Here is a 27,759-nt window from a genome sequence, read left to right as displayed (position 1 = left end):
CCTCATCCACCTCCCCTCCCTCACACCCTTTAGTGTGTCTTTTCCCTTTTTAAACTACGTCACCACACTCCCGCCGCTCTTTCTCTGAGAATTAACTTTATTATTTTATTTTAATTTACTTTATTATTTTATTTTATTTTACTTTATTATATTTGTCTTTATTTTATTTTACTGAATTATATTTGTCTTTATTTAATTTGATTTAATTTTATTATATTTGTCTTTATTTAATTTTATTTAATTTTACTTTATTATTTTATTTTAATTTACTTTATTATTTTATTTTATTTTACTTTATTATATTTGTCTTTATTTTATTTTACTTTATTATATTTGTCTTTAGTTTAATGTATTTTATTTTACTTTATTATATTTGTCTTTATTTAATTTTATTTAATTTTACTTTATTATTTTATTTTAATTTACTTTATTATTTTATTTTATTTTACTTTATTATATTTGTCTTTATTTTATTTTATTTTACTTTTATTACATTTGTCTTTATTTTATTTTATTATATTTGTCTTTAGTTTAATTTATTTTATTCTACTTTATTATATTTGTCTTTATTTTATTTTATTATATTTGTCTTTAGTTTAATTTATTTTACTTTAATATATTTGTCTTTATTTTATTTTATTTTATTTAACGTTATTTTATTTTATTTTATTTTATTTCGTGTGTTTGTTTTTAATCCTCTGCCAATCATTTTTTTTTTTTTTTTGTCCTTTCCACTCATCACTCACTTATCTATAAAACTGAAAACTCATTTAAAATAAAAGAGACCATTTCATTTTGCTATCGTTCAAACAACATTTAATCTAAAATAAGTTCACACCAGATCATCTAGAGATCGACGCTCTTCAACGTCCTAGAGTCTATTTTGAACAAAGAGTGTCTTTTCATATTTTGCACCCAAGGGCTTGGAAGCATCTATAAAATAAACTTAATTTGGAAACATTGCCGTCGCCTCTTCGTCATTCAAACATCACATTCAAAACAAAGTCTCCCTTGATGCTCAGCTGTTTGCTTGTGATGTCAAAATGCACCACATTTGTTGTTCAGTCACTTCTCCCAACATCCATTAAATATAAAAATGCTGGTGATGAGATGAGTATGCTTGTGTGCTTTTTAAGAGAGACTTTTGTTTAATACATAATGCTCCCCAGGTACCAGCACTAATGACCCCTGCTCTCCTGCAGCAGCAGCAGCAAAGCCTCATGGGAACTGAGAAGAGCCCGTTGGTCGTGATCACCGGGATGAAAGACGTGACTCGTTAGTTTGACGGGCTGCATTAATGAAAAATCCTCTCCAGGGGATTCTTAAAAAGGACATTTCATCACTCTTCAATAAGGAAACTACTGCTAAATCCATAGTTTTAAGATTTTATAAACACCTTTTATTGGTAATAAAAGTGATTATAAAATGACTAAGCTTTAATATTAAGCCCTAAAATCTAAATCTAGATTGATAAACCTGTTTCCCAAGTTGTGCTTCTTCTTCTTCCTCCGAGCCAAGATGGTAGCCGTAAATGACAGATCTCATTTATATTGTTATATATTTATATTTATTAGCTAATGACGTCTAATAATACAATAAAACATCCGTTCGTGGAGGTGTATAATACTCAGTTTATGGAGCATGTGTGGTTTATTGTTTGCTGGCAGCATATTATGAATCTTGTATGTGCATCACATTCCTCCTTTCCAACTAAAGGGCTTTTTTTAAAGCTTTGATATGCCCACTCCTTCTCTTTAGAAGAATCAAGCTTTTGTTTGAGAGTTGAAAAAGGAACTTGAACGTAAAGTACTGCCTCAATGCCGAGCAGGTTTCCCTGCTGAGGACACAGGAAACAGGAAAGAGACTTGAGAAAACACACAATCAGTACTTTGGCATCTCATCAGCATGCCAATGAGCCTTTCATATCTCTACAATGTCAACTTTAAATAAACAGGAACAAGTAGGACAAAGATTTCTTATTTCCACAATAAGGTTAAGATTGGATCAGGGGTCAGCAACCTTTACTATCAAAAGAGCCATTTCAGGCAAAAAAAAAAAAAAATCTGTCTGGAGCTGCAAAACATGTGATCATTGTGATGAAGGTAACACAGTTTATAGTCTAAGTATATAGTATATAAGTCTAATGCAGTGAGGGCCAAAGAGACAATGTACTACGGAGTATTAGGGCCACATTGAGGGAAAAAACATCTGAGATTTACAGAATAAAGTCACAATATTACGAGAAAAAAAGTCGTAATATCACGAGGAAAAAATCAAAGGTTTACGAGAAAAAAGTTGTAATATTACGAGAATAAAGTCATAACTTTACGAGAAAAAAGTCGTAATATTACGATAATAAAATCAAAGGTTTAAGAGAAAAACGTCGTAATATTACACGAAAAAAATCAGAAGTTAACGAGAAAAATCTTAATATTACGAGAATAAAGTCATAACACTAAAAATAACAAAAATAACACATAAAATTACTACTTTATAATATTATGACTTTATTCTCGTAATATTCCGACTTTATTCTTGTAAACCTTTGACTTTGTTATCGTAACATTACAATTTTTTTTCTCGTTAAGTTATGACTTTATTCTCATAATATTATGACTTTGTTCTAAAAATCTCAGATTTTTTTTTTTTCCTTAATGTGGCCCTAATACTCCGTCGTACCATCGTACCATAGACCTACAACAATGATAAATAAAAATGAAAATGTAAACAAAAGACATTTATTCATTTCCGTTTTTATAAATCCACAGGGAGCCACTGGAGAGGAGCTGAAGAGACGCATGTGGCTCCGGAGCCGCAGGTTGCTGATCCCTGGATTGGATGAATAAATAGTTCTGTACTGATGGAAATACAGTAGGTGATGCCATTACTGAAGAACCACACAACACACAACACACTCACAGGGTATTGCAGTGACCCTGCTGAACAATTTGAAACACCCAACAGTGAGTTAATAACACCGTATAGATGGCCGTTTTAATTTCCGGGTATTAAACTGTTCCCTGCTCAAAAGACAGCAGAGTTCACGGCTCTCTTTATGTAATAAGCTTTTGTTAGTCCCCCCCTCGCTCCCACAGAGAGCTGTTGTCATAGCGATGCTATCGTCTCCGGGCTCGTCGCTGTATTGTTTTATTGCCGTCGTGTTGCAGGAGGACGCCAGTTTGAACCGTACAGCGTCTCTTTTTCCTCTCATCACTTGCTGGGTGACAAAACGTCTGAGCTCCCACTGAGGACTGGAGAAGAGCTGGAGAGGACGAAACTAAACAAAAACTCACCAAAGCTTCTCAACTCCAAATCACAGTTTCCTTTCAACATCACACATATCACAGCTCTATTCATTCACAGCAGCCATAATGAGTTGGGAATGATTGTGAGTTATTATCACTCAGACCTTCACACATACATTTTAGCATCTTTCACAGTTATAATTTTACAGAGAAGACCATCAAATACGTTAAAGCTTCAGTAGTCAGCATATTGTTTGGCCTCAATCTTGCCTACTTCCGCTTTAAGGATCTGCTAGTGAGTTGATTTTAAATGCACGGAAAAGAACATTTCCCGGAGATTGAACCGACTGTTTTGGCTTCATCGCACGTTTGTGTAACATTATCCATCTTCTGCAGCTTTTGTCATCTTCTGATGGAATCTAATCTCAGATCCACTCTGCTTCTAATGGACGATCCAGTCAGCATAGGGCGGGTTCATTTCCCATTGATTAGGGAGTTTAATGCATCTTTGTCTGATAACAATGTACCACTTGCCATTTCTGAGAAAAAAAACGTTTTACTTTTTTACATTATTACATTATCTGTGAAAAATCGGATCACTTCCAAAAAAAACGACTCATCTGAAAGGTATTACATACGTTATTGGTAAAAAATCTTATTACAATATCACATACATAACAACGGTCTGCTATACATAGCAACGGTCTGTTATACATAACAACAGTCTGTTGTACATAGCAACGGTCTGCTATACATAGCAACGGTCTGCTATACATAGCAACTGTCTGCTATACATAGCAACGGTCTGTTATACATAGCAACGGTCTGTTATACATAGCAACTGTCTGCTATACATAGCAACGGTCTGTTATACATAGCAACGGTCTGCTATACATAGCAACTGTCTGCTATACATAGCAACGGTCTGCTATACATAACAACGGTCTGTTATACATAACAACGGTCTGTTATACATAGCAACGGTCTGCTATACATAGCAACGGTCTGCTATACATAGCAACTGTCTGCTATACATAGCAATGGTCTGTTATACATAGCAACGGTATGCTATACATCGCAACGGTCTGCTATACATAGCAATGGCTTGTTATACATAGCAACGGCTTGTTTTACATAGCAACGGCCTGTCATACATAGCAACGGTCTGTTATACATAGCAACGGTATGCTATACATAGCAACGATCTGCTATACATAGCAATGGTCTGTTATACATAGCAACGGTCTGCTATACATAGCAACGGTCTGTTATAGAGAAATTACAGACCGCAGAACGCTGTGATTGACCAATCAGAATTGAGTATTCAACACAGCCGTGTAATAATGGGTTTTATTACATTTTCAGGAATTACAGGGCTTCTATCAAATTCTTGGAATCCCCCAGTTCAGGAAAAGGCAGGAGATCAGTCAGCTGTGTGTCACCAAGGGACCGAACTGTTGGCCTCTAAGGAGGCTATAAAAGGCACAAAAGGCTAAGACATTTTGTGTGTGTGTGTGTGTGTGTGTGTGTGTGTGTGTGAGACGAACAGACTGATCTTTATGACGGAGGAACTGATGAAGACAACAGACTCAGTGTTCTTCTCAAGAGACTCTGGAAATGACCGGCTGGAGGACAGTCACTGATCGAACGCTGTCGTGCGTGTGAACTGACAGCAGTCCAACTAAACCTACAGACAGCCTTTCAGCCTGTCAGTCACAAGATGCTTAGTCATCATCATCATCATCCTCATCATCAATGCAGGTTTCATCACAACTCTGATTGGTGGAGAATGAAGTCCGTGCTGATTGGCTGATTTCACACACAAGCACACTTTTCTACAGACTCTGAACGACCTTTACTAGAGAGTGTTTCTGAAGTGACTCACGACGACGAACATTAATCAGCTTCTTTTGTTTTGTGCTCTATTTTCATATGAGGTAGAACAAGTGGCTGATAGAAGCGAGTTGCATTACAACTCAACAGAAGCCATGTGGATATGGTATGAAAGAGCGCTGATGTTTTCTGAAATCTATGCTACACATTTATGTTTACGTTGTGCAAATTCACAAGTTCTCAGGAAACATGTATTCATCTACATACATCATGTACATGTTCATCACAAGCTTGAGTGGAAGTTACTTTTCATTAACCTTTTGAAAAATATCTATAGCTGCAATTCCAATCTGTATGTGTGGGATAAAGTTGAATCCAAATCACTACGCCAGACTGATTGACCTTCCAACGTTCATTCATCTGCATTTTCTTTTGCAGATTTGATAGAAATCCAATTAAACCGCCGTAGGACACATACACCGATGTCTGTGTTCAGGGACGTTTCCAGAGGCTGATTTGAATTCAGTCTAATGAAGAAGCGCCGCTGTTTGGCAGTCAAATCAGCTGCAGGTAGAGTGAGCTCAGACCCCGGTTGTTAAGGAAACCACCATCTCTCTCTCTAATGTAACACACATGACTGATGCGGAGACACGTTACCTTTAATCACAGCTGCAAAAAAAATTATTTGGCATTCTGCAAACCACATTATACATTGAATGTTTTTTTGCATTCGGTTAGAGCAAGTGACGTAGTATATTGAGCGCCTGCTATTGAGAGTTACGTGGTATAATAACGAGTATAACAAGCAAGAAACAAACAAACCCAGGAGACCGCTGTTCGTGTCGTAACTTTACATAATAAAAATCCGCTAAGGGCGGTGGTTATTTATTTACGGTAGTTATGATGTTATAATTTTTTTCATTACATTGTTATGTTATTACAAACCATGATCTTTTTTATAACCTTCACCTAGTAGTTTTGTAAACTACTACTACTAAACCTAACCAATTGTTTCACAACATGACATTGTCTGTTTCTGCAAGCATTATACGAGGCTCATTTTCATTCATTCATTACCAAAATCCAGCCTTCAAAAGCTTCCCGGACGAGCCCCCCATTTCTTACATTCACCTCCGTTTAAGGTCCAGGGGATGGAGGGAGTAAAAAAATAAATTTGTAAACCCAGGAATGAGAGAAGCTGGTAACAGGTTTGTGTGCAAAAATAATTATACAATTTATTAACAAAAATATGAAAAGTGTACAAACACAAACAGAGAACTACTTTCTAACAGAAAGCGTGGGGTAAGTATACAATTAAATAAATAAGGCAATAACCAAACTGAAAGCACTCAACTTAAAGATACTGCTCAACAAATGCAGCTACTAGTTCATAAAGGCAGCAAACAGAAACAATCTTAAGCACTATGAAATAACAGTGCTGAATCCAACACACACGATAACCAACCACTGTCGACGTCAACCACAAAACACACAGTATGGAACACTGCTGTTTGGCCCACTGGCAACTTCTGCTCCGTTCTCCTGCTCTCTTATACTCCGCCCTGATTGCTGATCAGCTGCAGGCTGCGTACCTTCATCCACTGCAGCTGCACAGGGGAGGGCAGCACCTGAGGAGACAGCACAAAAACACAACATACATGCAACACAGCACAGCATGTAACACATCCTGTTAGAAAACCTCTGTCCATGTTTTTCTACATGCATCCGCTGATCTTTTCAAGACTCAGAGCCCTGCTGCTTCTCATTCCCTAATCCCTACATCTGCTCAGGGATTATTTCACACCTCTGACTGCAGGTGAATCATAATAACCGTGATTATAGCCAGGTGATGTGAGCAGAGAAGCAGCAAGAAGACTCGGAGCCCCGAGGACTGAAAACCAGTAGAGCATTAAGTCCCTGATCTAGCAGAGACACACGGAGGATTTGGCTGTTTGTTCTTTTCTAGTCATCAAGTAAACTGACCGGCGAGACGCCTCAAAAAGCCTCAGAGTGTTCCTTTAATCTCCGACATCAATTCACTCTCCTGAAGTGCTCCGAACAGTCCTGCTGCTTTTCATTTCTTTCACCAGGTAGAATCCAGTTTCATCAGACGGCAGGAATGAAACCCAGCAGGACTCTGTGTCCCAGTGTTTAATATGTGCTGCAGAGAAATTAAAAATCCAGCCATGCTTTGTCCTGAGAGGTCACGGTGTCACTGAAATCCATCTAATCTCAGTATGATGGCCATTTTAGGACATTTCACATTCAACTTGTCAAGCTCAGCTCTACACTAGATGTGATTCAACTAGTTCAAAGTTTAGCATGACACTAAGTAATATGGCAAAATTCAGTGCACCGGATGCTGTAGTCAAAACGGTCTAAACGTTGAGTGTGGAACGATGGACACTTCTCACTTGAGGACAGACGCAGAAGCACACACACGCTTCTATGCATACTATAATCGGGAGTTTGCATACAACACGTTTCACACATGTGCACTCGTCAACATGATGGCGACCTCCTGACAGGAAGAAGAATAGATCTTTTGTTTGTTGTATTACGCTGGACCCAGGGCTGTGCAACTTATCAAATTTCAATTACAATTGCAGTGGTGTACCACGACCGGCTGTAGGTCAGCTTGGAAAGGCCTGGGGTGAAGATGCCGCTTTACAGCACTCCTCGCCGCCTAGACCTCGCCGCTTGCTTAGTGCTCGCAGTGAGGCGGACTGTCCTCAGTGCGGCAATGTTGGCAACTCACCTGGCCCGTCTTCAAACAAACCCTGTCTCGTTTACCATGCTTTATGGGTGTGCCTTTTTTTTTTTGCCGTGTCATCATGATTCATATTTTAACAACCAAAATGTTTTTATATGATTAAAGTGTTTACTAGAGTAAAACGTTTTTCATAGATCTAGCCTCATGGTTTTGTTCTCAAAGTGGACCAGATTGATGCATTTAGGCTACAAAATGTTCTAAATGTATGATGTTTGCAAAGTCAATGAGTAAAAGTGTTAAATAATTGTGATCTCAACATTTTTTTGGTGGAAAAGATGGTGGGGCAACAACTAGCCTACAGTGAACAGAGATCTCACGTTTTTCTTTGCTTTGCTCAGTAGAAGATAATCCACATTGTTCAAGGTGAACACAGTTACTATCTCCTTTAAAGGGACTGTTTGTAAGAATCAGAAATGTCTTGTTAACAGCTTCACCTGTGGCCGTTAAGTCAACGAAAGTCAGCATCCTGTTGCTGGCGCTTGTGCTCGCTCTACATAGACAAGAACAAGCATCGCTCAACACAGTGAGGCGACACACGTCAGCTAAAAGCACAATATCACTCTATATTTCAGCTGCTTGGCAGTAATGTTAGCTGACCAGATGAAGGTCTCTCCATGAATCGATGCTGATTCTGTGTTTTCCTGCTCCAGCCTCCCGTCTTCTGCAGTGTGTAGTCTGCGCGCGTGCACGCGAGAGGTGGAGCGAGTGAGAACGAGCGTGGTGTGTGAGTGAAGGCAAGCAGACCAAAGCTACGGTCTCCCCTGTGTCTTCTGGCCGCGGTGGCTGGAGCAGGAAGAGTCAACACTATTTTGCAAGGCGGGCTTCACTAGATAAAACTTTGCGGTTTTGGTGCTTCCGTGTAGTTTGTGTTGGAACAGCGTAGCCACACGCGAGTGTGCATCGGACACCGACCTGATTTATACGTGTAAGAAGTTACAAACAGTCCCTTTAAACAGATCAAACTGCAGTGGGACAACAGACAATCCCACATGTGTGCCGTCTGCTTTCATCGCCAAAGACCTGAAGGGCATGCATATTGTTGTTTTCCTACATAGCAGCCTCTTGAGTCAAGCGCAATTAAAAATTCATTTTAAAGCTACTCTATCAGCCAATGACCTTAAACTGTAGAATAATGATGAGTAACAGCAGCCTCATGCATTAATCCAGAATTATATTAATATCTAAGTTGTTTTTTTCTGCTGCCAGCTCTGCCCCCAGATCACCTCTACTGAAGTAGGTAGAGACTCTTGAATACATATTCTTGTGCAGCACTGGAACAGGTTTGAAAACAGACATGAATGGAGAAGCCATAACAGCACAAATACAACCCATGCATACTTTGCAATAACATGTAAATGCCATCCTATTATTTTGAAATCTACAACTCTCCTAGAGCTGCGTCTGGTCTTCCTTTGCCAAGTCGTGCGTCCTTGGAAAACCCCTGCTGGCAGTTTGATCTGTATTCTCATCATCCAGACAGGCAGACAGGCTGAAGTGTCACGAACCGCTCCTCCTTCTGCTGCTCTAGTGATGAGAGAGGAGGGAGGAGGGACTGAATGAAGGAGAGGAGAGAGAGAGAGAGAGGAAAGGAGGAGCCAGGCTGTCAAGGTGAACCGATAAACCTCTTTTTATTACCCCTGTCGTCCAAAACACGACGCGCAGCTCCCCGGCAGGGAGGAGAGGAGAGGAGAGAGGAGGGGAGATGATCTGAACAGACGAGGGGAAGTGTTTTTTTAAAACCATCGTTTGTTTTGTTATTTTTACAATATTTTGGAGATAAAACTTCAATGGCTCGGAGCGCGTAAATGAGTCATCTTGTTGGAGACGCCAAAAGAATTAAAAGGTGAGTTTTGATTTAACCAATTCAAACAGAGACCTGTGGTGTCCTGTAGTGTGTGTTGTTGTTTTATTACCTGCCACCTTATCTCCTGATCTCCATGTACACAGGGTGTCTCTCACTCTTCAAACAAACATTCATTTATTGCCTTATTGTGGCTGTTTTTCCTAAGAATCTTTATTCTCAGTCTCAGGATGATAAATCCTCCTGCTGCCTGTCTCTCTCTCATGGAGGGAAATTAAAGAAGGGACATTAAAAAACACACAGCAGTGCGTCTGTTGCGTAATGTAGGACTCATTGGTAGCCTACAGTACAGTATGTTTTGGTGACTTGACACAGACATGATTGAGGTGTTCATGCTGGGGTCCCCATAAGGTAGATGAAGTGGGGTGAAACTATATATTAATGAACTTTATTTTGTGTTTGAGAGAAATCAATTTATAGATTGAAATACACCAAAAACAATAATTAAAGCCGACAATATAAAACAAACAAAATACACCTAACAAACTGGTGGATACTACATCTTTTTAGATATAAATTATGTTTAAAGGTACTGACCATTTTGGTCGCCTAAAAATGTCTTATTCAGCGTTCGGTTGTACTTAGCTCCACCCTCTCGCGTCACTTCTGGTTGCAAAAGCCAAGATGGCGACGGCCAAAATGCCGAACTCGAGGCTTCAAAACCGTAATCCACCAATGTGTGAGATCACAGTGACTACGTCCACTTCTTATATACATTCTATGGCGTTCGGTTGTACTTAGCTCCACCCTCTCGTGTCACTTCTGGTGACTACGTCCACTTCTTATATACATTCTATGGCATTTGGTTGTACTTAGCTCCACCCTCTCGTGTTACTTCTGGTGACTACGTCCACTTCTTATATACATTCTATGGCATTTGGTTGTACTTAGCTCCACCCTCTCGTGTCACTTCTGGTGACTACGTCCACTTCTTATATAAAGTCTGTGATGAATAACACTGTTTATCCAACATGAATGTAAAAACCTTGTTAAATACTTTTGCTTATAGTCACTGTTTCAGTTCAGCTCTCTTATTGTGTGAAAGCTCAGCGATCTTTATGAAACCAGTCGAGTTTCAAAGAATTCAAGGACACGAGAAGCAGAACTCATTACCGGAGAAGAAAAGCTTGTGATCATAATATTTCCATCCGACACCGACCTCGAGTGGCTCCAGTGATCACGTGGAGTTCTTGAGTGAAATGTGACGACAGACAGACCTGCTGCTTTCTGAAACCTCAGAGGAGATGAAGTGGCCTGCTGAGGCCTGCAGAGTCGTCCTTCAAGTTAAAAACACTGAATCGTCACATGTTCAACGGCTGGATGAAGCGATCAGCCTGAAACTGGAGAGTCGCATGTTTTCATGCCCCCGTCGAGGTGCGTTTGAGGAAGGAAACTTTCATTTTGACAGGATATTAGATGATTGAGCTTTTCAAGTTTATTTTTTTGAATATCACAGAAACTGTGTGACCGAGTAAAAGTACAAGTATTTACATTTGAGTACTCGCTGATACCGAGTACCGATACGAGTACTTCTCTGTGCCAAAAGACCCTCGTTAACAGCCAGCTGGAGGGTGTGAGCGACACACGGCAGGCTGGAGAGTCCCGCATACGAGGCGGTGCGCCGCGACCAGCTCTAGGTCGGCTTGGAAAGGCTCGGGGCGAAGGTGCTTCCCGGGGCCGTGGCCAAAGCGTCACCGGGGTGGACTGTCCTCAGTGCGCCCCAACCGCGTCATCATGCACCCAGGGCGGGGCTCGGCCCACGTAAAAGGCACCAGGAGTCTGCGGCGATGTCTGCAACCCACCCGACACGTCTTGAAACACGGACCAAGAAGTCTAATGCACGCGCAAGTCAGAGGGTGCAAGCAAAACCCTGTGGCGCTGAGGTGGGATCCCGGCCCCGCGGGGTTGGGCGCACCACCGGCCCGTCTCGCCTGCCGTAAAGAGGTATTGGTGCCGTTGTATCGGAGCCATTTTGCGAGTACGAGTACATGAGCACAGTATCGGACCCATCCCTACTTTTTATATCATCAAATAACTATTTAAAACCAAACTTATCAGGAAAATGAGCACTTGAACAAACATCAGCGTGATGAGAACTACCTAAAATGACAGAAACCGTATTTGGGGAAAAAATGTATTTGACATGTACTTTGACTTTTTAGTTTGGCCCATGTCCCATCCGCTAACACGGAGGAGGCGGGCTTTATGACATATATACTGCAGCCAGCCACCAGGGGGCGATCCAGGTGTTTTGGCTTAAATTGTGGGGAGCTGTCATGTCATACATCTTAATAAACAGTCTATATTCTTTTCAAAGAAACATGAACTTTCCTTTCAGAATAAGGACCAGTCAGGCCCTTTAAAGTTGTAGCAGCCTCCATGGGTAAAAAGGGGCTTGTATTATGCTGCATTAAAGGGTTAATCATGTAACGTCCTCCACTATTACTGCTTTTATATTCTGCTTATTGCACCCCAGTTAAAATCTAAATCATTCTGTCCTTCAGTATGAGAGGAAGATAACAGACAAAAGAAGGATATAAATAGTGTGAGTATGTACTGTACATGTGTGTTGTCGTATATGTGTGGGTGCGGAGGTTGAGGTCTGAGTATATATCGTTGAGCGCTCCTCTGTGATTGGCGGGATTGGACTGCCAGGAAGCGTGGGGGAGAAAAACAAAAGCTCTGTTCCTTATCAGCGCTCACAGATTGAAATATATCAGCGGCGGTGCGACCTCATGAAGGAAGGCCGTCTCCTGATGAATCACCTTCTGCTCAACAATTTCAAATTGCAATAGACACAGGCGTGTGATTCCCAGTTAAAGTGTGTGGAGGTGGAAGATGAAACTCCACTCGTGCTATAAATGTAACGTACAGTAGTGTCCAGAAAAGAAGAAAAAACACAGTCGTCATAGTAGATGACTTAGCGTTGTGAGATAAAAGCAGGTGTTGCTTCTCTCGGAGGACAGATATGTTATTTCAAAATTGCTGAAAATGTCATGTTTTCAGCTTCTATGTGAGTTGTGTGGCAGCATGAGATGTTGCAGTCGATGGGATGAGTCACAATTGTTGAGAGTGTTTCAAGGTGAGTGTGATTCTCTCAGGAGCCGTTCAGACAGAAAGGGAAGAAATATGACATTCATGAGCTCATCAGGGTTCTGCAAAAAGAAAATTCTCTTTTCATGACTAGTGAAAAACATATCAGAGAGGCTGGCTCTCAGAAGGTGGTGTAGAGATGAGCAGATGATCTATACATTGTAAAACAAACAGTTTATTTGTATGATTGTATTGAAAACAACAGTCGACAACAAGGTTTTAGACTTTTCCACCTCACAAGAGCATCTAGCGGGTCGTTGTCTGACAACAGCCGATGATCCACCATCCGAACACAGATGATAAACACGATTAGGTGTCTATAGTTTAAAAAGACGTCAAGTTAACGTCTTTGTCGACCGTCCAAAAGACGTCCACTGAGGAGCCAGAATGAAAGTTTTTGCGCGTTTTTTTTAAACGTCTTTTTAACGTTCAACTATTGATGTCAATTGGACGTCAACAGCGAACGTTAAAAAGACGTCTTTGTCGACCGTCCAAAAGACGTCCACTGATGGCGACGGCCAAAATGCCGAACTCGAGGCTTCAAAACTGTAGTCCACCAATGGGTGAGGTCACGGTGACTACGTTCACTTCTTATATACATTTTATGGCGTTCGGTTGTACTTAGCTCCACCCTCTCACTTCTGGTTGCAAAAGAATGAATGTTTTTGCAACGTCTTTTTTCCATGTTTTGGTCATCAAACCTTATTGCTCCAAGGTTGGATGACCAAAACATGGTATCCAATAAAACGGATTCTAGTGAAGGCAATGTGCAGGACTACAAAATTGTAAATAAAAAATTGATACCTAACTCCCCTCAGATGCACCTGTCCAATTTCGTCCTGGGTACCTCAAATTTAGCTAAAAAAAATATCCGCTGAGTTACAGACGTCTGTTTCCCAATGTAAGTCTATGGGAAAAAGTCTTTTTGGGTCCAATGGCATCAAGTCGCCGACATGCTCGCGTATATTTTTGATGACGTCGGCTGTAAAAGGGTCTATTGTTAACTTCCTCACCACCAGACAATTCAGCAGAAATCTGTCAGCAGAAATCTTCAGACAGAGTTTCCGGGTGTCAGATCTGACCAGATGGAGGTCTGCAGTCTAATTGAAGTCCGTCTGTTCGGGGACGCTGACATGTTCTCTGAACTCTGAAGGAACAAAGCATCTTGGTGACCAGACAGAGGACAAAGTGTCTGCTCCATCTCTGGGAATGACACGTTTACTTGTTCTTGTCATAAAAGTTTTTCACTTTTTGGTCCAGCTAACGGACATCAGCTGCTAATCAAGCTGCAGAAATAACGCTGGTCCGATTGGAGCAAATTAAGGAGCGAAAAGCAGCTGCTGTGTCATTATTCAAAGTTATTCATGGATTCTGTTTTCTACCATTTAGAGGCCTCCGACTGTTCCCTTCTAACCACTTAATGCTTTTTAGGAAAATACACATTTATCAGAAGTATAAACATGGTGGCGTTTTTTGAGCAGTAGAAGAGGAACAGTGTCTGTCTTTGACGGAGTAAATGATTGTGTGATTTTCATTGTTAAAGCAAATCATTATACAAAGATCATTTAAGTGGACTGTTTCCTTCTTGTTCGTTCTCCTCCTTCTACTACTACGTCCTTTTCTGTCTTCTCTCTACTTCTTCCTCCTTGAATGAATCCAATATTTAATGTCCCCCCTTCAGACTTGGGGTGGATATTGGATATTATTTTCACATTAAACCCTCAACTGTGGATATTCATATCATAGGTGGTCCTGGATTATGAGACAATGGGCCCCTGGGCACAGACATGTAAAGGGCCCCACCACCTCTCCTACATAAGGACATTTTGAGTAATTTTGCAGACGTTTTGTGTCATTTCTTGATCATTTTGTGTCTCTTTGTGGTCGTTTTGCATCTTTTAGTACACATTTTGTGTCTCCTTTAGGTCGTTTTGCATCTCTCCATAGACGTTTGTGTCTCTTCGTAGAAGTTTTGAAACTCTTTTTGTTTTTTTGTATCTCTCCGTAGACGTTTTGCATCTCTTTGTAGTTGTTTTGTATTTTTTCGTGGTCGTTTTGTGTCTCTTTGTGGTCGTTTTGCATCTCTCCACAGATGTTTTGTGTGTCTTTGTGGTCGTTTTGCATCTCTCCGCAGACGTTTTGTGTCTCTTTGTGGTTGTTTTGCATCTCTCCACAGCAATTTTGTGTGTCTTTGTGGTCGTTTTGCATCTTTTCGTAGACATTTAGTGTCTCTTGTAGGTCGTTTTGCATCCCTCCAAAGACATTTTGTGTCTCTTTGTGGTCGTTTTGCATCTTTTCATAGACATTTTGTTTCTTTGTGGTCGTTTTGCATCTTTTCGTAGACATTTAGTGTCTCTTGTAGGTCGTTTTGCATCTCTCCACAGACGTTTTGTATCTCTTTGTGGTCGTTTTGCACCTCTCTGTAGACGTTTTGTGTGTCTTTGTGGTCGTTTTGCATCTTTTCATAGACGTTTTGTGTCTCTTTTAGGTCGTTTAGCATCTCTTTGTAGACGTTTTGTGTCCCTTTTTTAGTCGTTTTGTGTCTCTTTGAAGTTGTTTTGTAACTCTTTCAGGTCATTGTGCATCTCTTCGTAGACATTTTGCATCTCTTTTTTCAGTCGTTTTGTCTCTTTTTGTTTTTTTGCATGTCTTTGTAGTAATTTTTTGTCTCTTTGTGGTCGTTTTGTGTCCCTTTTTGGTAGTTTTGCGTCTCTTTGCGACTTCCCAACATGAAATGTTAGCAGTAACTTACTCATTTCAGCTAATTCCAAATAAAGACACGTTTATGTTCAAGTGACAAAGCAAAGTAGGAAACAATGTTACGTTATAGAGAAACAAAGTTCACAGACGACTTCATGGATGCCGACATTGACAATCACTGTTAGGTTCCTGTTTCCTGTTAAGTCCTTTTTTTGCCTCAACCTTATCAAACCATTTCCATGGTGGTGTAAGATATTTTCTTATTTTTGGAAGGCACTGACAAAGGATGTTGATCTGTCGACAGGCGGGATTTAACCATCAATAACGTTTTAATGTAAATGTTATGGAGCTGTAATGAGTAGTGCAGCGTAGAAAGAATAACTGGAGTAATTCATTAGTTTGAACAAAAATAAGGAATAATGTGTCCTGTGTTTTAGTTTTTGTTTCAGTAACTCTCTCTTTCACTACATCACTGTGAATATTTTCTCTGCTTGCTGCTCTCTGAAGTGTGAAACTGATACTGCCCCCCCCCCCCGAGGTCGGCGTTATAATCCTGCCTGAACAGCTGAGATTTAGAAGCCTCTGCGCTGTTTTTACTGCTCCGAGTTCTCACTGTGTTGAAAATATTGTCTGAAATTTGTCCTCTGATAGTCGCTGACGACGGTCTCGTCTCCTCCCCGTGTGTCTTTGTAGGGCGGCGTGAGGCCGAGGAGTCCCGCCGGGATCTGAGAGGGAAGAATTCGGCGTCCCAGCGGTGTAGACGGACCCCCGACTCCGGTCCCCCGCAGCCCTGAAGGGGACCAGCGTTCTGACTCCACGTGGACGAACGTGTCCAACAGGGATTCACACATCACCTCCGGGTTTTTTTGGCGCTTCTGATTGGACGCCGCCACACGCCTTTGTTTCCTCCTTTTTTATTTATTTTTTCCTCTTGGAATTGAGGTTCTGCCTCAAAAAATAAGGTGATGATTGCAATTTTATTTTCCATCAGAAAAGATGGGAACGTTTTCAGCCGCCACCACTGAGAGGGTGGATTATTGAGAGGAGCAGCTTGGAGCTTTCTGGAGAATTGAAATGGATGTTTTGCTGCTTGTTGAAACACCCGTGAAGCTGCAGAGTTCATCTGTAATCTTGTGGAATAACAGTGTGTGTTCATCCTGGGATTCAGACACATTTCCATGTAAATGAGGAGCTGATTTCTAAAACATCTGGAAGGATACAGAAGATTTACAAACGGAAAGAAAGATTTTAAGATTTCCGAGTTTGGACCAGTAACTTTGAAATATCTAGAGACTTTAGCAAATTAATTTACCTATAATATTATCTAAAAAAAGCACAAGATTTCCTTTGATTCTTTGATTCTTTTAATGCATTTGGTCGTGGTGCTCGTGGTGCAGCACGTTGCTCATTTCCAGACACCTCATTTGGACAAAAATCATATTTTTTTACGCCCAGTTTCTGCCGTCACGCCTCGACATTGTAACATTCTGTGATTTACATCCATTAATCTCTAAACCAGGCGGAGAGAATCAGTTGTGGTGAGACTACTACGCTGTCTCCAAGCCGATTAACCTCTTCATTAACTTTTGCCATTTTGTGCACCTTCTCCTTCATTTAATAAGAATGCTAATATATAAGATTACACATTTTATTGAGGATGCTGCTTTTTATTGACGGACAGCCCTTCATAAACAGAAACAAGACTGGAACTGCAAAACGTCTAATATTCAGAAAAGCTGCAGAATGTAACTGGATTTCCTCGACAACTATCTATGTGAGCTGTTTTTAAGTGAAATTATTAACTTCTTCAGGCAATTCTAAGGACCTTGGATATGATTTTCTTGATCATTTCAACAAGAAAACAGAAGCCATTTTAATCTTGTTTCCATTTTGTGAAGCATTGAGTGAATTTTTGAAGGATGTCGTCACTTAAAATTGACTTAAATGAATCAGTGTTCAAGTGAAGTGGCTGTACTGTCGTCGCCAGAGAAGCGAGCTCTGTTCGACTGCTGTTAACGACCTTTTATCGCCTGCTTTTATTGTAGTTCCCACCTTGGATTACGGCCCGCAGGATAGCAATGTCAGCATATTAATCTGCAATTAGAATTTGTCTTATTGACCCCCAGAGGGACGAGAAACTTGCCAAGTTTCACGACGTCCAGAGGATAACAGGACATCCTGCGCATCTGACATCACCTCTCCCTGCGTCGGGGAGGAACCCTCATTCTGTTCCGTCACCGCCATGGTGATGTCGCAGGGCACCTACACCTTCCTGGCCTGTTTCGCTGGCTTCTGGTTGGTCTGGGCCCTCATCGTCATGCTCTGCTGCTTCTGCAGCTTCCTGCAGCGCAGGCTGAAGCGCCGCCACGATGAGCGGCTGAGGGAGCAGTGCCTGCGGACCGTAGAGATGGAGCCGCTCAGCTGTCACCCTACAGGATACCCGCCGCCTCTTCCTCCGCCGCCGCTTCCACCGCCACCTTTAACGCTGCCCAGGGAGCCACCGCAGTTCTGCCCTCCTCAGATCCTGTCGCCGCCTCTTCCTCTGCAGGTTCCTCATCCCATGCCCCAAGCGAACTGGATCAGCATGCCAGGTAACGGAGAGGGATTCTTATTGGTTGGTTATTTGTTTTCTTCTTCTATGCACACATGCTTTTTATGCTGGTGTTTGAATGTTTTTTCAGTAGTTTTGAACCATTTTACTCTGAAATGAGCGTCAGTCGGTCTATTTTTTGCGGTGCATCCCACACCATCGGCTCTAGTCTGCCCATATCTGAGGTTTTTCTGCCGATTCAGCATATTGAATCAGCGGCGGAGCTCGTTGGTAGAGATGCACAGATACCACTTTTTTCAGACCGAGTACAAGTACAAGTACTTAAATTTGGTTCTCGCCGATACCGAGTACCGCTACGAGTACTTCTCTGTGCCAAAAGAAGGCGCCAGGGGTCTGCGGCGATGTCTGCAACCCACTCGATGCATCCCTACTCGTCGGTAAGAGAAATCACTCTGATTGGCTGTTCAGCTTAAACCAATCAGTGCACGAGAAGAGAAACGGACGTGAGGAAAGCAAGCCAACGAGCAAAGTCTAGAGGAAAAACACTGAAGGCTCTTTTCATTTTTCATCTTCATCTTATCTGATCATTCCAACACACGGATATTTTCACAGCAACATGGTGAAAAAAGTCAGCAAGCGCCGCTTTGTTTCATGTACGTATCGTAACTACGGCTTGTATATCCGCCGTCCTCGGTCTTCCGGTTTCCCGTTTTTGAAGGACGAATACAGACTACCTCAACCTGCTGGTGTGTAGAGTTATTTCATCTCATGCAGGCGCAAAGCGTACGCGGTAGTTGGTTGTTAACTGTCGTTTTTTGCGGTGTGTTCAAGTGCAACCTTGTGGCCAAAACACAGGCGACGTGAGGCGACCCAACGGTCGTCTTGATGTGTCTGGGCCTTAAAAGCAGAGCCACGGTGGGAGAAGGTGAGAACTTTTGTCAAATTCGGACTCCTGGAAGCAGTAGTTAAGACTTGGTACATGCGGGACTCGAAAAAGATTAGTTTGTTTATTGTTTTTGCCGGCACCAGTGACATGAAAATGGATGATTGTAGGTTTGACGTGCTGCCGGTTTTAGAAGTGAAAATCAACAACATCTTTGCTGATTCAAATCGCTTTGTTTAAGTTCCAGCTGCCTTTGACTTCAAGATATCCGGCCCCAATAGTGTATGAAACAATCGCAGAGGAGTGTTTTTCTTTCCTCATCTCTCTGAAGCGGTCTTTTAACTAAAATATGAACCACTGAGTCCATTATTCTCGACACTAAACTCACTGCAGGTCTTCTCTCTCGAGCAGAACATTAATCTTTTCTCTACCGCTGAGTGTAAAATCACCGACAAATATCAAACCTGTCACATCTTATTCGCTCTTCATTAACAGACCAAATGCATATTTCATTCATAAGACTCATAATTTGTACAAAACAATACAACAAAGACCGAGAAATAATGAATAGATTCACTACATTCGTATGAGTAATAGGTGCAGAGAGAAAAGGCAGAGGACGGGAGGAGGGTTTCAGTTTTTTCACTTGTGTCAGATTTTTTTTAGACACTTCGCTTCCCAGCATCCACCTCCCTGCCTGCCGGGCAGCGTTCCCCCGCAGGGCGTCATGGTGACAGCTGCCGCTGAGGCGTGGGTGGTGACTGTGGAGGCCCAGCGGCGACGGAGCGAGCAACAAACACGGACGGGCTAAACTAAGAGAGAGGAACAGAAAGACAAGAAGAAAGAGACAATCGGAGGGAGAGTGTAGGAGCACAGCTGGGCGAGAGAGGGAACAGATTCCCAGGTCTCCATCTTAGAGGATACGTTTCTCCCCATACTGTATGTGGAAAGAGTTACTGATCACTACAATCATTCCTCCGTGAAGCGTTCCCTTCCTATCAGAACCATGACACTCTAGGTACCCCCCAAGCGTCAGTTTTGTACGTGTCAGGGAGAGTGTCTATATATGCTTGTTACATGCATAGTGTCTTTTCAAAATAAACTTCCGTCTTCATAGGAAGTTTAGGTTTAAGCCTAGGTAACACCAGGAACGTCAGGAGCGCGTGGCGGCTGCGTGATTCATACGTCGGGTGTTCACACCAGCTGCGTTACAGCTGCGTGTTTGCTGCGTTTTCTGCTGCTGCTGTCAGCCCTCTCTTTCTATACAGAGTTTTCCTTTTAATGGCCATTTCATTTCATTATAAATATCATTTGTATTTATTTTAGACAGAGAAAGATTAAGAAACGTGTGGTAATTTGTAAATAATAGTAATCATCCACCATTAAAACTCTGTACCATATTCATTCATGGCGCTCTCCAAGTCACTGCATGTTCTACAACAATGTCCGGCACATATTTCAGAATAAAAGCCTCGTGTTAACAAATTAAGGAATTCTGTTCACAGAAGAAAACGCTTGAGGGCTTTTATTTTGAAATGAAAGCAGGAAGTGTTGATTTAAACCCCATACTTTATCAATTCATGGAGCGCTCCAAGTCACTGCATGTTCCACAGCACTGACTTCTCATATTTCAGAATAAAAGCCTTGTGTTAACAAATGAAGGAATTCTGTCCATAGAGAAAATGCTTGAGGGCTTTTATTTTGAAATGAAAGCAGGAAGTGTTGATTTAAAAATCTCCTTTCATCCAGGAGACTGCTGTTTGTGTCCCATGTTAAGAACGTCAAGTCACATTTCCACTGTACAAACATTGTAGTCTAAGCCCAACCATGTAGTTCTTTACTTAACCTAACTATAGTGGTTTTGTTGCATTGTTATGTTGTTACGTTACTATTTGAACGCAAACCTTGATCTTTTTTCTAACCTCAACCAAGTCGTTTTGTTGCCTAAACCTAACCAATCGCTTCACAACATCGTGGCATCGTGCATTTCTGCAAGTGTGATACGAGGCTGATATGAATCGTATTTATGAAATCCGAATCTGTGGTTGCAGAAACGCACAATGCCTACAGTTTTTCTGCCCACTGGGTTGAAATCCTACAAGCTCTAATAGCCGTTAGAGCATTAACAGCAGATTTGTTATTTGCATAGCGTTTCATCAATTTAAGATTGCACAAAGATTTAATGATGCTGTTGTCTCTAACATAACAATCTGAAATTATTTTACAGAGGAAAAACAATAAATCAAAAAGCGACAAAGAGAAGAATTAGAAAGCAATGAAGGAGGACCAACACCAGCAAGAGGGAAAGAGAGATTATTAGAGGAGTAAAAGGAAAGCTGGAGTGAGTAAAAGGAGCGTCAGCTGCTGTCAGAGATGGTTAATGAGCGCAGACAGACAGTAACGGATAAAAACAAAAGGTTGCTGGAGTCTCGGTCACAAAGCAGACTGATGAAGAGGTTTAGTATCCAGGCAGCAGCAGAGCTAAAAGAGAAGCAGGTGCCGACTGGCTGAGCTCAACAGAGGACGGAGAGAGAGCTGTCTCACTCGTAATATAGCAGAGGGGAGAGATGGACGTGGAGATGGTGAGACTGGGATCAGAATCACATCACTTTATTTCACTTCTACTCCAGTTACACTTCTTCCGATAGCTGTGCTGTATCAGAAAGTGTAAACGCAACCAAGAAGCATTAGAGATTGACCACTAAATCTCACTAATCTAGTTCGTTTAAACCTCAGTTGCAAGATTATTCAGTGCACCTCGCGAAAACGAATGCAGTCTAATACAACAATCCAGCAATAAATCAGAACTTCATGAAGGCTGTAATGTAACGTTTTTGTTGAGACCGTTTTATCATTATAAATAATGTTTGTAGTGTACATTCAACCAGTCATACTAATGTTTCTGTGTAATCCTGTAACTCACCATGACCAATGTGATCACCGTGTGGTTTATACAGTAGCTCCTGTATCACACTACACATAGTTTCCCCTCACTCAGCCGGCTGCTCTCTGACGGTGGAAACATCAGTCCCGTGTGTTTCTATACTGACGTGTATTTAAAGCGCTGCTGGCAGCTGCTCGTATTGTTGACAGCAGAGAGAGAGATGGACGGGGGAGTTAGGACAACAATGACAGTCTGATCCTGTAGGAGTGATGGATTCTGGCCAGGTACACACTCACACATACATTTGCATCTATAAATAAATCCAGCTCCATGGCAACAGTTCAACAAACAGCTGTTGATTTACACGTTCGAGCTGTGGATTGCTTTTTGATGGTGTAATTGTGTCAGGGACACTGGAAGTCAAAGCACCAAAGTCAAGCATGCAAACTGCAAGAAGATGATGAGGACAAAAGATTTACCTATGACCAGTTCATCATTCAGTAGTTTATTATGATGCAGGGCAGTGAGGACATTTCATACAGGAGACAAGCCGTCACTCTGTCACTGTTGCTGTTAGCAGAGACTCCAGTCTGCAGTGTAGTTCACTTCACTGATAAACCTGAGAGTTATACACATGGGCGGATTATGAGACAATGAGCCACTGGGCACAGACATGCAAAAGGCCTCGCCACCTTTTCTACATATAGGAGCAAGACACACAGTGCGTCTCTTTGTAGTCATTATGCACCTTTCCATGGTTTTGTGTCTCTTTTTGGTTGTTTTGTGTCTCTTTGTGGCTGTTTTGCGTCTCTTTGTAGTTGTTTTGTGTGTATTTTTTGGTCATTTTGTGTCTCTTTGTGATTGTTTTGTGTCTCTTTGTGGTTGTTTTGCATCTCTTTGTGGTCATTTTGTGTCTCTTTGTGGTTGTTTTGCTTCTCTTTTTGGTTGTTTTGTGTCTCTTTGTGGCTGTTTTGCGTCTCTTTGTAGTTGTTTTGTGTGTATTTTTTGGTCATTTTGTGTCTCTTTGTGATTGTTTTGTGTCTCTTTGTGGTTGTTTTGCTTCTCTTTTTGGTTGTTTTGTGTCTCTTTGTGGTTGTTTTGCATCTCTTTGTGGTCATTTTGTGTCTCTTTGTGGTTGTTTTGCTTCTCTTTTTGGTTGTTTTGTGTCTCTTTGTGGTTGTTTTGCTTCTCTTTGTGGTTGTTTTGTGTCTCTCTGGTTGTTTTGTGTCTTTCTGTGGTTGTTTTGCACTCCCTGTAGTCATTTTGCATCTCTTTGTGGTTGTTTTGTGTCTCTTTGTGGTTGTTTTGTGTCTCTTTGTGGTCGTTTGTGTCTCTTTGTGGTTGTTTTGCGTCTATTTGTGGTTGCTTTGTGTCTCTTTGTAGTTGTTTTGTTTCTCTAAAAGGCCTGCATCTGGTTGTCCGCAGAATTTAACGCTACACATCCACACGATGCAATAAGCACATGATCAGTAGGGGCAGTGTTTATTTAGGGGCCTTAAATACCATCTACAACGACGTGATTGAGCCCCCTCTAAAAGTCACATCTTGAAAAAGACAAACTCTTTGACATTTTTTTTTTTTTTTTTTTTATTAATGCCAATCAAACTCATGCTGCTTGAACGGGCTATTTAAATAAATTGGAAGTGATTACATCCGGCAATACTAAATGTTATTTCCTCTCTCAGGAATAATTATGTCTAGAGGGCTGGAAGAGTTTTCTTTTCTTGTTTTTCTTACAAGTTCTGTTCCTTTCTGTGATCATTTTATTTTAGTTTTCAGGTTGAGAAAGTGGAAGACGCCCTGCAGGGAAAGTAATATCTTTTTTCCCCCTCATTTCCCCACCAGCTAGCTGGAACATCTCAAAAAACACTTTCACTATTTTACAGAGAAACTGTTGTTATTCCTACAGCATCAAGAAATTAGTTCAGTTGTTAGTCATTTTAAAAAAATAAACCTTTGATTCTTCATTGGACAAAAAAAAGTCATATTCTGGGGTGCAAACTTTCTTTTTTTTCCAAATAACCTCTGCAAGAAATGCACAAGACGAGCGACTGTTAAAGCAGAGAGCTTGTGCAACATTTGGACAAATATTGATCAGGATTCTGGGCAGATTTATCAGCCTGGAAACAGAAACTGCCTTCAGTTGTTCCAAAAAAAAAAATGCTCCAAGACTGAAGTTTGTTGCCCCGAGGCCCAAAATATTTCCTTTATACTGACAATACATTGAAATATAGACTTCACCGTCTTACGTAATGCACACGGGCTTTCTGTCAGGTCACAGGTATTTTAGAGATGTTGCAGGAGTGAACTTTTGTTTTGCACCGTAGATACTTTTTCCTTTAAAATCTTATTTTTGTGCTTGTATTTCTCTCGAGTAAAGCTTTAATGTCATCCAGAAGAAAATGTCAAATTAATCTGTGTCAGGTAACAAGACGCATCGATAAAATGCCACAAATCTACAACCAAACTGCACCTGAGAGTTTAACAATTTAGCGTTTTGTTTTCTGTTGTTTCAACCACATGATGGGAGATTGTATCTGACATAAATAAAAGAAAACATCCTTTTATTTATGTCAGCTGTATAGCAGCTGAAACGCCCGCAGCACAACGCAAGACAGTCTGTTGACGATGATTCATGTCTCAACGTGACAAAAGAAAAACCTGAAGGTGTTTCTGCTCAATAAACTGAACTTTCTGCATCAGTCTGAACATTTCACTGCTGAGTTTTTTTAATTGGTTGCTAATAGAAACAGAGTTTAGCGCTGCTCAGTGTTCGGAGTCCTTCAGTGTAAAATCAGCAACAGGTGTTGAATGGTCCAATTAGTGGAGAACAAGTAGGAATCTGTTAACTGCTGGTGTTCAAAATACTGCAGAAAATATCTCGTCAAGGCTTTTATTTGAGTTGTGCGGTGCTCGTATTATACAACACAGTGCGGATAAACATTCTGATGAATCATCAGTGCCAAGAAACCCAACAGACTTCTTTCCAAACAAACAGAAATTCACCAAAATTAAATTATTTTCAAATTAGAATTTTCAGTCTCAATGATTAGAGGTCCGCGGGTAGATATTATGTTTATATAAAACTAATTTGCAACACAAACACAAGAGCCACAGACTCTGAACAACAACCCACATTAAGTCTCCTACTTATCTAACTTACAAACATGAACACACGTCTTGTCCTGAACCTTAGCTTGTTGAACGAGCCACAAACGTACTTGCAAATGGTTTTCATTTTTTTTGGTTGTCTTACGAATGTGCCATGGAGGAAGGGAGGAAGGGTTATTTTAAAGATTGGAGGGGCAGATATACATCTACGTGGATTAAAAAAAGAATACCATGTTTGTATACTTATGTTAGAATGATACCAGTATGTATCGTATACCAGATGTATTCTATAATCTCAATCTAATAAACCTTCAGTATTGAAAAATATCAATTTTATACTATGAAACCATAAACTAAATTTACTAACTAAACGGAAACATTTTGACTGAAATTAATAAAACAGAAACAAAAACACTGTTCATGGTCTATATAGTGAAAAAGAGAGAAAAGACACATTTTCACTATGTGATTATGTATGTTGTTGCACAATGTGCTGCATTGCAGATCCTCCACTAGAAATGATGCTTCAGTCTTCAGCGAGAGGCAGAAAGATGGTAAACAAGTGTTGCCTGAAATGAGAGCGAGTGATTAAGGGAGATAATGTGAGAGAGAGAGAAACACAGTTCAGACCAAATGTGCTGTGATGGTTTTCTGTTCCCACAGCTGAACACGCTGATCACGTGTATCACAGCGGGACGCCGTTTATTACAACCGTTTGGGTTGTGACCTGCAGATGAACATGTTGTTTATGTATTGCTTCGGCGTTATGCAGCCCACATGCTCATTAGTGTCTCTTGTTGGCGTGTTTAGACTCTGGGAAAGTTTCATTTTTTAAGATGCAGTTTGACTCGTTGATGCATGTTGTGATTAATCTCCTCTTTTTTTTCCAGACACAGACATATTCGGGAAGCCGCCCTGCTACGAGGAGGCCGTTCTGATGGAGGACCCTCCTCCGCCCTACAGCGAGGTCTTGGCCGACCCGCGGGGGGGCACCTACTTGAAGCCCGCCCCGCTCCGAGCCGCGCTACCACCGCCGCTGCCTCCGCCTCTCAGGGAACACCAGGATCCGCCTCCGGTGTTCACGTCCGAGACCAGCAAGCCTCCCGTGTTCCCTGAGCGGGGCTACTCCTCCCTGATACGCCTGCCATCGTCCCAGCGCTGGGACTCGCTGGGTCACCTCCTGTCCAACATGGACTTGAACCACAACAACCTCACCCCGCCGGGAGCACGCTCCATCCAGGCTGCCGCCGCGATGGCCACCATGCCCCGGCGGGAGCCCAGGACTCACCATGACGGACTTGGGCTCCGAGGTGGAATACAAGGACTCCAAGGAAGCATACAAGGACTCCAAGGAAGCATACAAGGACTCCAAGGAGGCATACAAGGATTTCGTGGAGGGATACAAGGACTCCAAGGGGGGTTCCAAGGAGGTTTCCAGGGTCTTCAGGGCGTGCATGGACTAAGGGGACTCGAGCCCAGCTGTGGCCTGCCGACAGCCTTCCCTCTGCTGGGTCGTAGCACCGCCGTCTAGACCTGGATGCTTACTGGAGGAGTCTAACTAACCAACACGTTGGTCCATCTCTGAGGAGCCTTCAAGCAGGAGGTCTATAAAGACAGACTTCCTGTCTATATGCCTCCTTCGCTGCTCCGTGTTAACAGCGCTAGTAGTAGAGATTTAATTCCCGGAAAGAGGGTCAAAGTGCAGCGAAACGGCGTTAAAAGGAGTTAAATCCCGGTGCAGCTCTGTGGGCGAAAGGGGTGCCACTTTACTCTGCTGGGATCGTGGCTTTTTCAGCTCTGTGTGCGAGCAAAAGAGGAAATTACTCACCGTTTCACACCAGTGTTGTTGAGAGTTACAGTTTAACAGAAGCATCCTGGTGTCATATTGAAGCTAATTGAGTCGGGGTGAGAGAAAAGGACCCGGTAACGAGGTAAAAAAGGACGAGCTGTTTCTCATCCAGACTCCCTTCATTTTCGTGTCGCCCTCTCGTTCCGTTCATCCCTCCTCTCGTCTCGCTCTGTGCCTGAGCAACCTATTGTACCAGTCTGCCGTTGCCATGGCTCCCGGGAACTGTCTGTTGCCCACGACGACCTCTCCTCTTTTATCTGCTCTGATTTTTTTGAAGACTCTGCTCACAGCTTGTCTCATCTCAAGGGGCTGCGAGTCTTAAAAGAAACACGTGGTGACCCTTTTGTTTGTGACATTAGAGCCGAAACAAAAGGTAAGGGCCACCATAAGCGAACCAAGTAGAGTACTTGGATTGCATTTTGTAACATGCTGCTTCGTTGTTTTCAATGTCTTTACTACAAAACTCTGGAAGTCTGGGCGCTATCGGTGGTCTCAGGACGGCGTCAGCTGGGTGGAAAAAACATTTTTCATGTATAAATTTACTAAGATTCTTTTAAGCTTTGTGACAAATGCCTTTTTTCTCTTGTGAAATAAAAACATCTTCACCTGCTAGGCTTCTTCCAATAATTGATGGAGTTAATGAAAGCCAAACTGGTTACTGCAGTATAAGATTAAATATTGGATCCCTCCCTCTGGAGCATCTTGAAATCAAAATTAAAGCCATTAATTTTCACTACACGTCTTCCTTTCAGTTTTTTTCTTCGGCCTTATTTTATTGGATGTTCTGCATTTTATTTTACCTGCTTACTCTCGTCTGTTTCTTCTTTTCTATCTGATGGTTTTGATCACAGTGAGAACTAAGTGCAGGAAAAATGACATGTAGCCTATTCTTCTTTTCTTCTGGCTCGTGGCTGCTCAGGTTGACACTACGCCGCTGACCGTTGGTAGTGAAATGCAGCTGTATAGGCGAGGAAGA

At 41.6% G+C, this 27,759-nt stretch overlaps 1 protein-coding gene across 2 annotated transcripts; it reads left to right on the top strand.

Moving 5' to 3' along the window:
- Positions 1-19: 19 nt before the first annotated feature.
- Positions 20-27,516, top strand: LOC119476308 (proline-rich protein 7). Of its 2 annotated transcripts, XM_037749709.1 has the most exons (4): positions 20-32; positions 9,546-9,694; positions 16,199-18,096; positions 25,825-27,516. In XM_037749709.1, exons 3-4 carry the CDS (start codon positions 17,748-17,750, stop codon positions 26,463-26,465), a joined length of 990 nt encoding a protein of 329 aa, XP_037605637.1. In that variant the 5' UTR covers positions 20-32; positions 9,546-9,694; positions 16,199-17,747; the 3' UTR covers positions 26,466-27,516. The 2 variants fall into 2 exon arrangements, with proteins under 2 accessions (XP_037605637.1, XP_037605638.1); XM_037749710.1 differs by lacking the exon at positions 20-32 and having other exon boundaries at positions 9,021-9,694.
- Positions 27,517-27,759: the final 243 nt, after the last annotated feature.

Source organism: Sebastes umbrosus, chromosome 17 (genome assembly GCF_015220745.1).
Source record: "Sebastes umbrosus isolate fSebUmb1 chromosome 17, fSebUmb1.pri, whole genome shotgun sequence".
NCBI classification, from domain to species: Eukaryota; Metazoa; Chordata; class Actinopteri; order Perciformes; family Sebastidae; genus Sebastes; species Sebastes umbrosus.
This window is presented reverse-complemented; position numbering and strand designations above follow the sequence as displayed.